Below are 18,048 nucleotides of genomic sequence, written 5' to 3' on the forward strand. Positions count from 1 at the left end.
AACATTATAAAAATAAAATTAAGAACAGCTATACACCAGCTCCTTTATGCCGTTTTGAACCTTTCTCATTTGGTGGAACACCGGCAAAGGCATCTGAAATAGTTGTTTGCTGTGCATGCAGACTCAGAGCCTGCATGTCACTCCACTCAAGTACCCCTGACATGAAAGCCTCGCAAATGTTCCTTTTGTAGCAAGCAGCAAAATAATTGTAACATGACGTGTTTGAGTTAATTTACCTACTTAATATTGAACGCCCTAAAAAAAAATCAAGAAAAACGCACGCCCCTGCGATGTGAATATCGCGGTTATCGCCATGACACGGTATATCGTTCCGCCCTAGTGGGAAAGTTTGAATATATGTAACTGGCGGTACTTTATGAATATCAAGTGTTCATCGTCTCTCTTACACTGTCACATAGAGTAGTTATACAGCAGAAACAGCAGCGCTCTGCTGACCTGACGTTTACTGACTCTCCTGCTGAATCTGACTGGCCATAGTTTATTAACAGTTGTTGGATTTCCTTTCAAACGAGCCACAGCAGCGCGTCAGACGAACGCTTGACATTTCTCAATGAAATATGAATACACATGTCTTGATGTCATTCTTTATAAAGCCTCCCCCCCATGTGATTGAAAGAGGGCTTTTGTTCTTCATTATCTTCTGAGAGTCCCGCCCCTCTCCCCAAAGATAATTTGATTATTTAGTAAGACTAAAAGCAGAAACTAAAGAGCCTGCAGTCTCCTCTCTGTTTACTGGTTTAAGAAATAAAACTATTGAAACAAAAGAACATCACAGACAATATCAGCTCAATTTCACTTTTTCTGTCTTACAGTTTTTAACCTGTTTGGAGTTTCCACTTTATAAACTTCTTCAGCTCTGAAAAGATTATTAAACCTAGAGTTATTTCAAACCGGAACATTGTTCTCTAAAGTTACATCATGTTTTCTTTATTCAGTCTGAGGCACTGCAGTTTGTCAGAGATCAGCTGTGCTGCTCTGGCCTCAGCTCTGAAGTCCAACCCCTCTCATCTGAGAGATCTGGACCTGCGTTACAACGATCTGAGGGATTCAGGAGTGAAGGTGCTGAGTGATTTTTTGGAGAGTCCAGACTGCAGACTGAAGACTCTCAGGTCAGTTCTCCATCTTTAACTTTTGATGAGAAAGTTTGAATATATGTAACTGGCGGTACGTTATGAATATGAAATGTTCATCGTCTCTCTTACACTGTCACATAGAGTAGTTATACAGCAGAGACAGCAGCGCTCTGCTGACCTGACGTTTACTGACTCTCCTGCTGAATCTGACTGGCCATAGTTTATTAAAAGTGGTTGGATTTCCTTTCAAACGAGCCACAGCAGCGCGTCAGACGAACACTTCAGCACAGACCTCACTACAGCCAGCATGTTGAAGCCATTTTGCATTTCTATCTTATTTATATTTATAATGAAAAATTATGAATATTTTAGACATTATGTTTTATTATTTATATTTATTATTGTTTTGATTAATTCCGACTATCAATATATTAACATGGTGGCGTCACATAGGCGTGGTTTCAGTTATTTCAAACAGGAACATTGTTTTCTAAAGTTACATCATGTTTTCTTTATTCAGACTGATTGACTGTAGGTTGTCAGAGATCAGCTGTTCTGCTCTGATCTCAGCTCTGAAGTCCAACCACTCCCATCTGAGATATCTGGACCTGAGTCACAACGATCTGCAGGATTCAGGAGTGAAGCTGCTGAGAGATCTTCTGGAGAGTCCAGACTGCAGACTGGAGACTCTCAGGTCAGTTCTCCATCTCTTACTTCTGTGCTGAGATGAAGAGAGTTGTGTTGGCTCTGAGCTGCAGACATCAGGCTGATATCACACTGAACCTCACCGAGTATTTTAATGCTAAAGTCTACTTTCTTCTTCTGTGGTTTAGTTCACTGACTGTGGCAGAGCCATGTTGATCTTTACATTCAAATATAACAAAAAAAAACATCACTGCATAATTGCCTCTGAACCTTTAAACACCTGAAATGCATCTTATTTTCTTCATCATCATTTTAACAAATGCTATCAAATACTGTAATTAAATGTTTATTAAAACTATCATACTCTTACAAGTATTTTCAATTGTTGCTGTTTCCAACATGTTTCTGAAGCTACATGATGCTTTACTGACTGAATAATCTACACTGAAGATTCTGTGATTTGATGACTCCACTGTTCCTAAAATACATTTTCTGGATGTTCTTTTCACATTTAGAGTTCATCCTATTTGTGATCTTTGTAAACGTTGTGATCTGGAGTGGAATCAGTTTCAGGGTTTGTGTTTGTCTGGCTGTTCATCTTTCATTTAATTTCAAACCTTTATTTATCCAGGTGTATACCATTGAGATCATTGATCTCTTTTTCAAAGGAGACCTGCTCATGTTCCACATGAAACATAAAAACATAAACAGAACAACAAGACATCATACAGCATCATTACAGGGTTTACAATTGACATAACTATCCACATGAGCAGGTACCAACAGCTTCCGATTGAGTAGCATCCAACCAAGCTTTAAAAACATTTAGTGGCACCAGATTGCTCAGTTTCCATTTCAATTGCAGACTATTCAAAGACAGTGGAGCTGCGCATCTAAATGCTGTCTTCCCTAAGACAGTCCTAGCAGTTGGCACATTTAATAAAAACCCAGCATGCGATCTCAGGCAGTAGCCAATTACAATTTGCCGTGAGATCAGGGAGCAGATAAAGGATGGAAGTTTATATATATATATATATATATAAAAATGTACCAGTGGCTGAGCCTCTGTACAGTTAGCGAAAGCAAACCAGCCCTTGCATACAGGGTACAGTGATGGGTTAATGCTTTACAGTTTGTCACACATCTCAGTGCGCTGTGATACACAGCATCTAACTTGACCAGGCAATAGGCAGGTGCATTCATATAGATCAGATCACCATAGTCCAGCACAGGTCAAAAGGTCACAGTGACTAGCCTTTTCCTGGCCTCAAGCGAGAAACAGGACTTGTTCCTGTAGAAGAAACCTAGCCTAACCCTCAGTTTTTTAAGCAGGTTATTGACATGACGTTTAAAAGTGAGACAATCATCAAGCCAGATACCTAGGTATTTGTAACAGGTAACCACTTCAAGTTTTATTCCTTACGTAGTTACAATATCTACAACAGGCTCTGGTGTCTTTGTGGCTTTTAAAAAGAGCATTACCTTGGTTTTATCAACATTTAAAAGAAGCTTTAGTTCAGAGAGCTGAGTCTGAATAATGTTAAAAACAGCTTAAAATTCAACAACAGCCTCCTTAAAGCAGGGACCTTAACAGTACATCACGGTATCGTCCGCATAAAAATGTAAGGTTGCTCCTTCGACATTTGCTCCTAAACTATTGATGTAGATGGAGAATAAAAGTGGACCTAAAACGGAACCTTGAGGAACACCATTAGTAATGTTTAACCACTCAGAAGACAGCCCATCAAAGTGAACACATTGGGACCTTTCAGAGAGGTAGTTCACAAACCACCCCACTGCATGGCTGGATATGCCTATACTGAGTAACCTCTGCTTTAAGATGCGATGATCGACGGTATCAAACGCTTTGGACAGGTCAACAAATAGAGCTGCACAACTCTGCTTATTATCTAAAATACTCGTAATGTCATTCACCACTTTCATTGTGGCAGTGATGGTGCTATGTTGCTTTCTGAAGCCTGACTGATGTTTAGACAGGATATCATTTGTACATAAAAACTCCTTTACTTGTTCACTCACTAGGCGTTTGAGCACCTTAGCCAGAACTGATCATTTAGAGATGGGCCTATAATTATTTAATAAAGTGGCCTCCCCACCTTTTAGTAGAGGCAGGACATACGCTGACTTCCACAATTTTGGATGTGTTGGAGCTGAGGGAGAGGTTAAAAAGAGTAGTGAGAAGTGGAGCAATACAATCTGCAGCTATCTTTAAAAAGAAAGGTTCTACGTTGTCCAGGCCAGCCGGTTTCTTTGGATCTAACTTGGTTAAAGCTTCACGAACAACATCAACAGTAAAAGGAGTAAAACTAAAAGGGTTTTCCAAAATACGTTTTTCAGAGTCACGGATTGGGGTGTTCACAGAAGCAGAGTTAGTGACAGAATCAAACAAAGAGCCACAGGACACAAAATGCTCATTAAAACAATTTAACATATTGTTCCTGTCCCATATAGAGCCAGATGCTGTGGTGATGCACAGAGGTAGGTCAATACGGATATCACCGGTGGATATGGATTTTATGGCTTTCCAAAATGTTCCAGGATTATTCAGGTTCTTTGTGGTAACTGACAGATAATACTTAGACTTATCACTTTTTATTTGCGATGTGAAGCTATTCGTTAGCTGCCTAAAGCGTAGCCATTCTACCTCTGAGCCGGATTTCCTAGCCTTTGCCCAGGCCTTGTTTCTCTCATGTAGGAGACGAGATAATTCAGCAGAAAACCAAGGATTGTCTCGTCCCTTCACTCTAAATGTACGCAAGGGTGTATGTCTATTTATAATTTCCAAAAAACCAAGATAAAAATAAGACCATGCAGTTTCTACATCAGCACACAGATCGATTTTACCCCAATCAAACCCAAACAGATCATGAACAAAACCCTGCTCCACAAAATGATTTATGTCTCTCTTGATGATAAGCGAGGTTTAACCTTTTGGACCTTAGTGTCCCTAATTGTGGCTACAACACAGTGATCACTCAGATCATTTGCAAATACTCCCACAGATGAGTATTTATAGGGAATATTAGTTAGAATGAGATCAGTTAGGGAGGATTTATGAGGGGACTTAATGTTAGGGCGAGTAGGACTGTCTATAATCTGAGTAACATTCAGAGAGATACAAAGGTTTTTTAAATCCTCTGACACAGAAGTTAACCAGTCCCAGTTAAAATCACCAAGCAGCACTATTTCCTTGTCGTCAAGTTGAGATAAAAGTGTTACCAATGAAGATAAAGAGCCCTTGACAGCTGAGATGCATCTAACCTGGCAGAAAGAGTTCATCTTAGCCTACCTATTCACCTGCGTCTGTACTCAGGGATATTGTGATCTTGAAAGTATGATTTATTAACCCAGAATAAGATTGTCTTTTGAACTCTGGAGATTACTTACAGATGTAGCGATTCATTTCAGACAGTTTGAAACGCGAGGGCCGTGATTGGTACGTGATCTGCCCTCGCTCAAGGGAAAACCTCCAGCTTGACTTGAGACCGCCCCCGTGATAGATAAATGTAATTATAATGAAGCCAGCTGCAATGGATCATTGATCCACCAGGGGGCGCAGTGGGGTTCCACACTGGAGCTCATGTGAAATAAAGTCAGATACAGTACGCTGGATGTACAGCGGAACTTTGTTAAGATCCATATGTCACGGATATCATACTACTGTGCTAAATAAGAGACATGTAATCATTTACAAAACATCACCATGTTGTTATTTAACAAAATAATGTTGTTTAGTCGAAAAAAACGAACAGGAGGAAATGCAGCCCGGCTCTCGATTTTTAATCCTAATTTAATCATCATCTTCACCACGATCACTTATGTTTATGTTCGCCGAATTTACATAAAATCACTGACACATATGAATATACTGCATTCAACTTCATTAAAACGTTATTAACGTGCCTAAACTCAGTAATTCACTAAAGATATTTATATTTTAATGGAGCCTCGTCGGCAGATCAGGATCCCAAAGCGTGGCGGATGGATCCTGATCTGGATGACGGGTGTTATTTTCCCCATAAGGAACAAGTCGCTGCAAATTATCCCGCTTATTACTTTGTTGAGAATGTGGCCATGTAACGACATGACTCCCAATATTAATTGAAATGCTTTTATGGATTTAGAAAATGTTTTTATTGATTTAAAAAATAGTTGTATCGATTTAAATTGACATGCATCCGCTAAGAAAAATAGTCCGTTGTTACAGTTTTTTAAACAGTGTGAATGAAACGGCAGCTCTCAGCTGTGTATTTACACAACTAATGGCCCATCAACCACAGCTCTCTCCCCCCCTCCCCCCCTGATCTTTTTTCTCCAGCAGCTAAATTAACTGTAGGTTACTCTGAGTGACAAGCTTACAGTTAGACATAACACTGTCATTGCAAGTGAGTTAATTTACTTTTATGTTCAACTGCTAAATTCGTTACTGATAAAAAAAAGGGCTTCTACTGTACCTAATTACCGTAACACTAGAACCGCCAGAGGTTTTTGTATAGGCCTACCTAAACCTGTCAAATCCCGCTATTAGAATGCAATTTTTAACAACATAGGGTGCTACATAACACACTTTCAGGAAAAGCCACGGACTGGGAGACTTTAATATTTAATTGAAAAAAAGTTACATTGCACACACACAACACACATTACACAAATTGACCCGATTGGCGGTTCTAGTGTTAAATAAACTCACTAATGAATTAAACCAGTTCAATACGCATTATTCTTATTCTTATCATTCTTTATGAGCGCAGAAATAGTCTTAAAATCAGATCTGTTTTTTAAAGGAAATCTGACGGCAGGCAGTTAGCTCTGATCACCTATGATAAATGCGCCGCACCTAATCGCTGGCCATTCAGCCACAGAGCTCCCTCTATACAAATCAAACTGTAGACGGTGTGAAAGCACCTATTGTTTTAAATAATGGTCGGAATGTGACCTGTGAGCCTTCTGAATTACCGTGGGACAGCACATTCTAAACTAAAATGTTCAATCAATAAAGTAACATCTCATCTTATCGTATATATTAATAATAATAATAAATCATACAGTATGTGTCCAAAAGGGAGCAGGAGGAAGCAAACACAAAAATATACAAAAAATATACTGCATATTAAAGCAAACGATTGTAAAAGTATGAGCATAAAAAATAAAGAAGTGTAATGTAAACATTTACATTATTATTATGATTATTTAATATATAAAGACTATATTATTGAATTACAAGATTAGATATACTTTAGTTGATCTAAAATATTGATGTGTTCAAATGCTCTTCAAAACACAACTGAAAGTCCATGAAACTTGTCTTTCTTTATTTGTGAATGAAGCGCCATCTCCTGGTTAAAACCTGAAATTGAAAATCGGGCAACGCCCTCTTCGAAAATAGTGGGAGGGCTTAACATTCCTCTATACTGGTTTTAGGCAGGTCGTAGGCAGGAAGCTGTAAGCTGGAGTCTGAAATTAAGTGCTACATCTGTATTACTTGACTTAAAGCTTCAGGGTATTAGAGCTCGTTTTCACTTTTTATGTCTGACAGTTTTTAACCAGTTTGGAGTTTCCACTTTCTAAACTTCTTCAGCTCTGAACAGAGGATTAAACCTGAAGTTATTTCAAACAGAAACATTGTTTTCCGAAGTTACATCATGTTTTCTTTATTCAGAATAGAGTACTGCAGTTTGTCAGAGGTCAGCTGTTCTGCTCTGATCTCAGCTCTGAAGTCCAACCCCTCCCATCTGAGAGATCTGGACCTGAGTAACAACGATCTGCAGGATTCAGGAGTGAAGCCACTGAGAGATCTTCTGGAGAGTCCAGACTGCAGACTGAAGACTCTCAGGTCAGTTCACTGACTCTCTGTTACTGCTGGAGATCTCATGTTTCATTAATTATTCAACCTAATTCTTCTACATACATATATTACATCCATATGTTTGTAAATGTTGTCATAACAGTTGATTGTTTCCTAAAGAAACTATTTTTCTTCCACTGTTGGTTGTTAAAGTAAATGTATGTTTTCTTTTGTAAATGGTCTGAATAAAGAAGGTCCTCTGAACTAATATTAATTTTACGTAAAGTTTACTTACTGACACAGAAATGTTTATGTTCCAAATAATTTCAATGTGTTCTCACAGAAAATAAACGGAATGCTGATATAATGATGATCCTTAATAACATAATGACAGTCACTTTAATGCAGGGAAAAGGTCATTGATTAGGACGCGGTAATGTTTAGTTACACATATTAAACCTGAACATCTGATTCGATTATGTTATGGAAATCTTAGACCTTAGACCTATTCAATACTGTGGAGATATACAATTAGAATGATCAATCAATAAACTGGTGAAACAAACAGAGTTGTCTTTCTGGATCTTTATTCGAGGCGCCTCGAAGGCACAAGTCCCACAGAGTACAGGATAGTCTGCAGGAGTGTGCGCAATAGTCACAGAATAGCAAAGCTTATATACAAGATAGGGCGGGCAGACAGAGTTTTTGTGTAGCTAGGCGGAACGCCTCAGAAATCTGCTTTCACACGGATGTCTCATATTGTTATTAGACACCTGTGTCCTTGAGCTGTAGAAAGTATAATGGTTATCAGAATATGGAAGTTCAAACTTTGTGTGAAGAGGAGTAGTTTCAACATAGTCGGCCAAATCAGCTCTGTGGCCTTGAAGCGCTTGAGAATAATAATCCTCTTTAGAGACAACAGATGAAACAGCAAATATGAAGAAATGGTACAGTAGTGTTAGACAATGCTTTCATAAGCATTTGGTTTTACCATATAAGGTAACATAAGAAATTGCCACTACAATTATAAATGTATTTGTATCCTCATCATGTTTTCTTTATTCAGACTGGGGAGCTGCAGGTTGTCAGACATCAGCTGTGCTGCTCTGGCCTCAGCTCTGAAATCCAACCCATCCCATCTGAGAGACCTGGACCTGAGTTACAACTATCTGCAGGATTCAGGAGTGAAGCTGCTGAGAGATCTTCTGGAGAGTCCAGCCTGCAGACTAGAGACTCTCAGGTCAGTAAGGGGTCGACTCAGTCTCTGCTGGTTCAGCAGTATTGTATTAAACACCGGGTGGCATTTCTCTCGCTGGGGAATCACAACGGATCAGTGATGTTTCCCAGTGTGTGTGTGTGTGTGTGTGTGTGTGTGTGTGTGTGTGTGTGTGTGTGTGTGTGTGTGTGTGTGTGTGTGTGTGTGTGTGTGTGTGTGTGTGTGTGTGTGTGTGTGTGTGTGTGTGTGTGTGTGTGTGTGTGTGTGTGTGTGTGTGTGTGTGTGTGTGTGTGTGTGTGTGTGTGTGTGTGTGTGTGTGTGTGTGTGTGTGTGTGTGTGTGTGTGTGTGTGTGTGTGAGGTGTAGGGGGAGAGAGAGAGAGAGACACAGTGGTGTGTGGGGGGAGAGAGAGGTGTGTGGGGAGAGAGAGAGAGAGAGAAACACAGTGGTGTGTGGGGGGAGAGAGAGAGAGAGAAACACAGTGGTGTGTGGGGGGAGAGAGAGAGAGAAACAGTGGTGTGTGGGGGGGGAGAGAGAGAGAGAGAGAGAGAGAACTGTCAACGGGGGTGTGGGGGGAGGGGGGAGAGCACAGTTTTGAACTGTGTTTAGAGTTGGTGAGGGCCTGATAATTTATTCCGATATTTACTGCTTGGCTCAGATCCACCAACGTCAGCAAGATCTCACCTCTATTAACTCCTGAAGAACCAGGTTCAATTAACTGCTGTTTCAATTCAGACAACTCTCTTCAATCTGTTTAAGCGATCCCGAAGGATTTTGATATCAGTAATGAGGTGTGGACCTACCTAAGTGTGAGTGTGGCAGGGTGCAATCTTACCTTTGAAGCAGGAGAGGAGAGCGCAGATAACTTTTTTAAGTTGTCCCAATCCAAAAGGTGGGATCAGTTTATTTGAAGAAAAATAGGTCCAAAGTAATACAGGGTTTTTACCTTCTCTCTTTACAACATTATAATCATACTAAAACGATCATGCTGTGATCATGTTTTAATATGAAACCTTAATTCACAGTTTTACATTTATTACCAACATTTTTAACTTCAACTGCCCAATTCAGTTGTGATTTTTATAGAATTTTAGAGGTCTTACCTCATAAAAGATCAGTGATAATAAAAAGCACATTCAACCTTTCATTCACCAAAGCAGTTCATTTTCTAATTTCGACATTCGTATACTTCAACTTCAACCCCTCTCTCTCTCTCCTTGCTCCCAAAAAGCCAGTCTCTTTGTGCTCAAAAAACTGGATAGAAAATCCTAAAAACACCTCCTCCATACCCAACACTGTCGGATTTAGGATTGTAGGAGATCCGGGGCTTAGCCCAGAAGTTGTTGGGGGTGCAGGGGTAAAGTGCTATTTTTTTACAACTGGGGGGTGGACCGAACATCCTTTAGGGGGGTCGTCGCCTCCTATAGGGGGGTCCGGGGGCATGCTCCCCCGGGAAGATTTTTTTTTAAATATTGAAGTTAAAAGCATCAATCTGGTGCACTTTGAGAGCAACATTAACCATACCTTAATAATAGCTTAAAGTGGACAAACGGCACTGGAGAACACTTATTCATTAACATCCTTTAATGAAGCAAACTAATGCCTTAACTCACTCAAACACAGTCGTTTACTTATTTCGGTGAAACAAATATGCATAGAGTTTTAAAGGATGCGTATAGTCTCACCTTGATTCTGGCGCATTGCTTATCGTTTTATAGATCTATTCTCATCCACCATCTTTGTTTGTGACGTAAAGAGTGTAAGAGTCACGTTTCTGAATCGGACACTCTGAGTGTGTCACAGCCAATGGGAGTCTGATTCAGAGGGTTGCCTGTCAGTTCCGTTGCCTGTTAGTTCCGTTGCTATGGTCCCGTTGTTAAGTGTACTGAAACGAGAGCCGGTATAATTCCAAAACAATATAAAAATTGGAATACGTTATTTTAGCGTCTTAAAGGTAGACTGAGGTATGAAGGGTTAACGTTACATCTTAGGATAATGTTTAGTCATGTTCTGTATACATACTAACATATAAGGGTATAATTAGTGTGGTTACTCCATGTTTACTAGCTATAACATTAACATTACATCACTGTTATTCACTTCTTACTCAGTCAGCCAGAGCGCAGATATCACCATTAGATTCACAAACCTGAAACATCATCCATTTCTTCACTGCTGGTGATGACATTGTTGTCAGCTGCTGATACTGCTGCTGCTGCAGCTTGTGGCGACTTTTTCAATGAAAATAACTTTCTAATATCCATAACTCTATAGGCTATTAGCTTAAAACTCGTCAGGCACTAGCAGAGCCATATGGCGATGGGCACTAGGAAGGATCACTTCTTCTTCAGGGCAGGGAAGGTTACACAGTACGCAGGCTACTGTCCCGCAGCGGCTGCCTCTCTGGTGGACTCCGGTACTGCACATTACTCCCTAGACGTTTTAAAAAAGTGAAACATCCGGGGCTTGAGCCCAAGTAGCCACCCCCTAGCGCCGCCACTGATACCCAACCAATGAAAAAGAAAACTGGGCATGGCCACTGATGTAAAGGACTTGACATATTCTATTGGCTATGGCATAACCACCTTTTTGAGGCCTCAATGTATTTCTCCTTAAGTCCAGAGCCCCCCTCCCTGTGTACTGCTGTGAGAGGAGAGGGAAGAAACCTGACCTGGTCAGGTCTCTTATCAATGACACCCATAAATCATTATAGGCTTTTACATTCAATTTAACAAATCACTTGTGTTTTGTTTATACTGTAAATATAGAAAAACCTAAAATATGAAGCATTTTCATTGTGGGTTACACAAGAATGTAATTGATTATATTTGATTATAGCTAACTTTTGTTTTAAGTATTCAACATACTATGAAGATCTCAACAACTTTCAACGGGGGACAGGGCGCACGCTCGTGAACTGTTAGCCCCGTGTTATGCATTGCCTACTGCACCTCGCGGGAATGCGCACAGCGCAAAGCCAAAACTTTTTATACATTTCAATGATTTGTACGGGAAAGTTGGGTTTGGAATAATTTCCTTTTTGGGAGGCATGCAAAACACTGGCTCCTCCCTGTGGGCCGGCTGGCGCTGCTGGGGGCCGGCCCTCCACTTCTTTAATGTCCGTTGTTGCGCATAACAGAGGATTCAGACATTGTACATTAAATATAGCTAAACACGCCTTTCCTTCTCATATTGTCTTTCATGACATCTCATTTAATACATTTTAAACGCTGTAATCAATACTCTAAAAATACAGGAAATACTTCACAGCAGTTTATCATTTCCGGTAGTTCCGGATGTTGTCACATGCTACCCACGTCTGTAAACAAAACATATTCAAATAAACTGTATTTTCATTTCATATTCAGCAATAATAAAAAACTCTGAAAAAATATTTGTTTCTCCGAATCGAAGAGGGAAAATACAAAAGCATTGCACACAATTTAAACCAATCAATGTTGTGTAATTAAAAAGGATAATCTGGTGTTTTTGAGTTGATGAGTTGTGCAGATATCACTGTGAAATCAATCGACAGTAAGGGGAATACTTACTTCCGGGTGTACAATTCTCCGTTATCCAATGGGAATGGATGCTCACATTGCTCTTTGCGTCCGTAATACAATAAAGGGGACATGATCAAATAGGAATATAATTATCTTTTAAATAACGTTAACTAAAGGGCACAATCTATTTGACACAGCTGAAGCTCTGGCCTTCCTTAAAAACTAACTAATTTAATAAAGATCACAGTTGTATTACACAAAATGCACAGTTTTTTGAGAACAGAAAATCATAACTAATTTGTTTACAGTAATATTTACATTCTGATGAAAAATAAAAATGATTATGAATACAAATAAAAGAAAAGAAGCCTCCCGTGAGTTACTACAAGCTATAACGTAGATTTAAAAAAACGTTTCATAGAATAAAAACTCACTGCTGGACGTCGTAGAAATACGTGTGTGCACCACGACAAAGGAGCCTCATTCACTTTACATTGGGGTTGTTTGCGTGGTGCCGACACGTAAATGTAGCAGAGTGCGTGACTCCACCACGTATTAAGGAGTCGTGGTGGAGTATCGCATTCTGGTGAGACCAGGTTGACGGAAAATATTCGGTTAACGCAACCTCTGAGCGGTGGTGGTCAGTCGTAGAGTTTGCAGAGAAGATATCATGGGATGTAAAGCATTAGATCAGTCAGGACTCTGAAGCTGACTTAAAGAACAAACACTTCATTTTAACTGGATCTAAAATTGTTGGATTGTGTTCATCCCTACAGGATCAATAACGAGACGATCAGAGCCAAGATCCAGAAGACCTGTGAGTACTGAAACCATACCCTCCATTCATCAAGATATTGTACATTAAATCTGATCTTAAATAGTCTTTATAGCACAACAACAATATATTTTAATTCCATTTTGTTACAGCTCTATTCAATCATTTTGGCTGCTAATGTTTCTCTTTGTTCAAGTTTAATTCTGTGTGACTGGCAAAGCCACACACAATGTATGGATATTCTTCATTGTACTTAACAATTCAACTAATGCTATACTTACTCAGCGGGGCTAATTTTAGCATCGGGACGCGCACACAAGTTTCAGTCACAGTCAACATTTCTCTGAATGTTCTCACCTCTCACCTCTTCTTTCCATCAGGTGACTCCAATGTGGAACAGGAAGTGAAGACGGACAGAAAGGTGAGAGAGGAGCGTAAAGAGTGAAGTATATTCATTTCACCATTGAATTCAAATATAATTGTTAGGGCTGTCAAGTTAAATGCTGTAACGCTCGCAATTGATTGAAATGATTCAGGTATTTGATTGAGTTATGAATATTTCCAGTGGCGGCTGGTGGAAAACATTTTTGGTGGGGCTATAGAAGTGGCTGTGACCAAACCATACTAGGGCGGTCCGGGGGGATCCTCCCCCAGAGGATTTCTTTGAGAAATTACACCTTAAATTATTACTTCTGGTGATGTTAGAGGGGGGGTGGGGGGGGGAGGACAAATTGTGTGTGGATGTGTCATACTTGCCAACCCTCCCGATTTCATATTTCTCCCGATTTCTGACTAAATCTGATTTACTCACGACTGTTTCCACTCTGACTTTAATACAGCTACACCATTGTTTGGTTTCCATGGTAGCGCATCTCTTTAGCAGCGCGCGCAACTCAAAGTCTGAGAGGTTGAGGAGTCACAGAAAACTTAACAAGAATCGACAACTCGACCCTCTGATCACTCCTTTCCTGTAAAATACAGGTCCAGCCCACACATCTGCTCCATGGTGCTACAGGCATTGCCCTTACAACTACAATAAGCATGTAAATGTTAATCTACAGCTCCGACGATCCACTAGCACCTGAGTCTCCACCTGCAGACGCAGCCATCCTCGACAACTAGCGTCACCTTGGATACGAGTCCAAACAACTCAGACACACAGGCCAGGGCGCTGACAGGGCGCCCTTTGAGCATCAGATCTGACGACGCTGATTGGCTGAAATTATGTTTCGGCGGCATAGTTTACAGATAGCAACAGTCAGCTTGTTGGTTGCAGCTGCTCTGGCTGAGGGCTCCTTTCTACCGCCCGGACGAGAGAGGGTAATGATACACGCTGCGGCCAGGCAGGAAACATGTGACTTATCAGTAACTTTAGACATTGTAACACAATTTTAAACGAGATCTTATTGTAGATTATACATTTTACTGATACCAACTATATAATATTTACCTTGTTCATTAAAAAAAAAAATATATATATATATATATATATATATATATATATATATATATATATATATATATATATATATATATATATATATATTTTTTTTTTTTAATGACAATCACACATGTGGGAAGAGGGGAGGCGGCGCCCCTAGCAGCCCTATGGGCCGGCCGCGACTGAACATTTCTATTGAATTTGTTTCCTTTTTTTAATGGGAGGTGTGCTTAAAAGGATTACATATCACCAAGTTGATTCAATAAATGTATATGACGATGCCATTTCAAATATCTGGATGCCCGACGAAATGGGAAATATTCCGACTGGCTGGTACTTCGGTTCTGTGATTGGCTGGTAATACTGTGCTGTGATTGGCAGGTAATACTGTGCTGTGATTGGCTGGTGCTTGTGTTCTGTGATTGGCTGGTAATACTGTGTTTTGACAGTTTGAAATTGACAATGACCTCAGATGATCCACACTACTAAGCATTTTTCAAATACAAAATAAATAACTTTGTTTGTTCCAGGCTCCTGAATCCTTCTCACCTGAACACACAACTGGATCTTCATACAGGTAATCCTATGACATGACCAAACATTATTTTAAACATATTAAATGTATATTGATTTTATTGTGTTTGTGTACACACACATACTGATGCATATGGACACATCTTCAATGATGTTTCTGTAATAACCAGGTGTTTCAGATCTTTCAACAAATCCTCCTCCAGGTCAGACTCCAGCTGGATGAACACAGGCCAGTGACGGCTTGTTGTAGTAACTTGTCCCCTGTGTGTCTACAGCTTCAGGTGTCCTGGTCCAGGTGTGTTCCAGTGTGCTTCGACTGGCCTGGTGTTCGTCATGGCTCAGGAGGCAGAGCTTCTGTACAGGACGGTCCCTTGGGATGAGAGCCTCCTCCAATCAGCTGGCAAGAAGGCAGCAGGGCCGCTGTTCGACGTGAAGAGTTCTGATGAAGCTGCCGTCTGCCAGCTCCACCTGCCACACAGTGAGACAGAGGAAGGTAAAGACATCTACAGTGTTAACACATATACACTTGTATAATGTTTATGTGCCACCTTTTTATATCCACTACCATTCAAAGGTTTTAAACTAGTTTAACAAAGATAACAACAGTATAATTCAGACACCACATTTTTTTTGTCTGCAAAAGAAAAGAAATGTGATTATGAAAACGTCAATTGTATCGATGTGTTCATGACATTATTGATCATTAGTAAAGAAGACGATGCAATGCAGCTCTAAATACTGAGTTAGATTTTCTTTGGGCCCTCTGCAGTCTCTTCACTGTAATATTAAAGATATTTAAACTGGGATTTTTCAGTCCACAGCATGCTCATCTGCTAACAGTGCTAACTCAACGCTAACTCTCTGTAACTGTTGTGATGCTAAGCTAGCAGTTTGATTAATTATTGATTAGTTATCCTTATGTTGCTCTCTCTGCTCTTTACATTGTCAGTCTGGCTGAACCATGTACAAAACAAAACAACAGAACTTTGTTAAGCCTTAAAAGCTTTAGAAATCTCTTCACACATCTAGAGAATCACTCATGAGATATGAGACCAGACAGTCAAGCTTTTCTGACAAGCATTTCAGCGTTCTTATGAATCAACAAATAATTAATAACGTTTATGCATGACAGTAAATTCTCCCATCCAGAAGGATCACAGGGCCACAGATCAATAATTAAATACTAAAATAAAAGGTGAATGATATAAACTGGTACATCCTAGTGAGGCTCCAAAGTGAATGACATTAGATCAACATTACCTCTGAACTAAAGTGGTGGGACATTGAATGTGTGAGATTGAATATGATGAAGCTGTTTCAGCAGCAAAGCAACAGATGACCAGCTCTTTGCTCTACAGCGCTGCTCCTGGACGGCCTGTTGTCTGTCGTCCACATCACTGATGGAGACCAGAGCATCTTGGAGCCGCTGGAGGTCACACGCACTCACGTGGTGGTGAAGGTGCCTCACCTCTCTTTCTTTGGCCTTATCATCGATAAATTGAAAAGGCTTCTAAAGTGGCGGATAAAAGGCCAAATTCTGGTGTTTCTACAAACCCCGTCCGGAGAGGAGCAAACACTGGATGTACATCTGCTGCAGAACAACGTCCATGTGGAGGAGGTAAAGCCAGCCGCTTTACATGCTCACCATCAGACTAAACACTGGTTTAAAACCACAGCTGTTTCCACACACACTGCTCCTCTTCTCAAACCTCCTCGTGCTAGAAGAATAAGATCTATCTGAACTGTAAATCTTCAGATCGCTCTTTGTGGTTTTGCATGATTCTCTCTCAGCATGTCTTTCTGTCTGAGGAAACTGATAAAAATAAAAGGTAAACACATCACACAGAACTGAAAGACCTGCTGAGATGAATCACTGCCAAGACAACGTGATCTCATCCCTACCAGCCATATTTTACATCTTGGGCAGCAGCCTTTTGTGTTGTATAACTGACACAGACGGTTTGTGTTTGGTTAACGTTGTGACACGATACTCAGAGACACTCTGTCCTGTTACAGCTCAAGACCAGGTTTAGGTACCAAAACTGCTTGTGCAGGCATAAACAAAAAGATCGTGGTTTGGATTAATGTGACATTGAATATAAATAACTCAGCTTTAGTTTTCACTCAGGACACAAGCTCCACCCCCTCCCCCCCCCCCCGCCCTTCACTCAGAGCCTCTAGTAATGACAATTACAACAGTTAGCTGAAATCCTGGTGTTTCTCAAACAGACACTGAGGTGAGCCCTGTGCCAAAGGAATAGCTTCTTCAATATCTTATATCCAATAATTAAAATATATTTTGAATATTCCTTTACAAAGGCAATATATATATATATAAATAATTATTTTTTGTTGTTGTTTAATGTGATCTTTAACTAAGTTAGCCTTGACTATCCGAGAATAACTAAAGTTACCCTCTTACTGAAGGTTGCTGACAAACACAAACGGGCTGTGCACATCACAAACTCCTCCGACTGTGAGCTGGACATTCATCACAGTTACAGTGTGCACTGTGAACCTGAGGGCTTCTATATACAGCCTGAGGTGAGTCCCTGATACTCCTCTAAAGGAACAAAATGGTCATTAACACATTTATCTGCATGTGATATCTCAATCAGGAAAGAAACAGATAAACGTTTAACTTCTGCTTCTGGTTTTCAGAGTAAAACATTTGATTCCAGCTTTGGACCAAACTACCATCCGACATTTCAAGTTTCCCTGACGACGACAACAGAGAGAGTGGTTTTGAAGGTCCAGGACCAAGGTGGAAATGAAATCTGGTATTGTCGTGCGTCACTGGCAGGTAAAGACTCCACCTGAGCTCAGACCCAGTGATAGACTGATAACTCGAAAGCTCCATCTCATAGCATTCTCTATTAAGGCTCCATGGCAGCGCATCATTACGACATTAAACACAACCTGTAATGTTCTAAAACCATAATAAAAACTACTGTGGTGTGGTGGTGAAACAGCGTGGCATCATGGGAGTTGTAGTCTTCAGCTTCTCCTGGTTAAGTGGATACGCCCCCATTAGA

The 18,048-nt window shown here is 40.2% G+C and overlaps 1 protein-coding gene across 1 annotated transcript in view; it reads left to right on the forward strand.

Moving 5' to 3' along the window:
• LOC307045309 (uncharacterized protein) overlaps positions 1-18,048 on the forward strand; it is a gene marked incomplete at its 5' end in the record, with an annotated part of 36,020 nt that overhangs the window by 15,933 nt on the left and 2,039 nt on the right. Inside the window, 11 exons of the mRNA XM_079690880.1 lie at positions 957-1,130; positions 1,615-1,788; positions 7,420-7,593; positions 8,612-8,785; positions 13,040-13,080; positions 13,419-13,459; positions 15,010-15,056; positions 15,289-15,506; positions 16,372-16,631; positions 17,441-17,557; positions 17,675-17,816. Of these exons, the coding sequence (XP_079547006.1) occupies positions 957-1,130; positions 1,615-1,788; positions 7,420-7,593; positions 8,612-8,785; positions 13,040-13,080; positions 13,419-13,459; positions 15,010-15,056; positions 15,289-15,506; positions 16,372-16,631; positions 17,441-17,557; positions 17,675-17,816 (1,562 nt within the window). The remainder of the gene's footprint in view (positions 1-956; positions 1,131-1,614; positions 1,789-7,419; positions 7,594-8,611; positions 8,786-13,039; positions 13,081-13,418; positions 13,460-15,009; positions 15,057-15,288; positions 15,507-16,371; positions 16,632-17,440; positions 17,558-17,674; positions 17,817-18,048) is intronic.

This window comes from Notothenia rossii (genome assembly GCF_949606895.1).
Source record: "Notothenia rossii genome assembly, chromosome: 1".
Taxonomy (NCBI): Eukaryota; Metazoa; Chordata; class Actinopteri; order Perciformes; family Nototheniidae; genus Notothenia; species Notothenia rossii.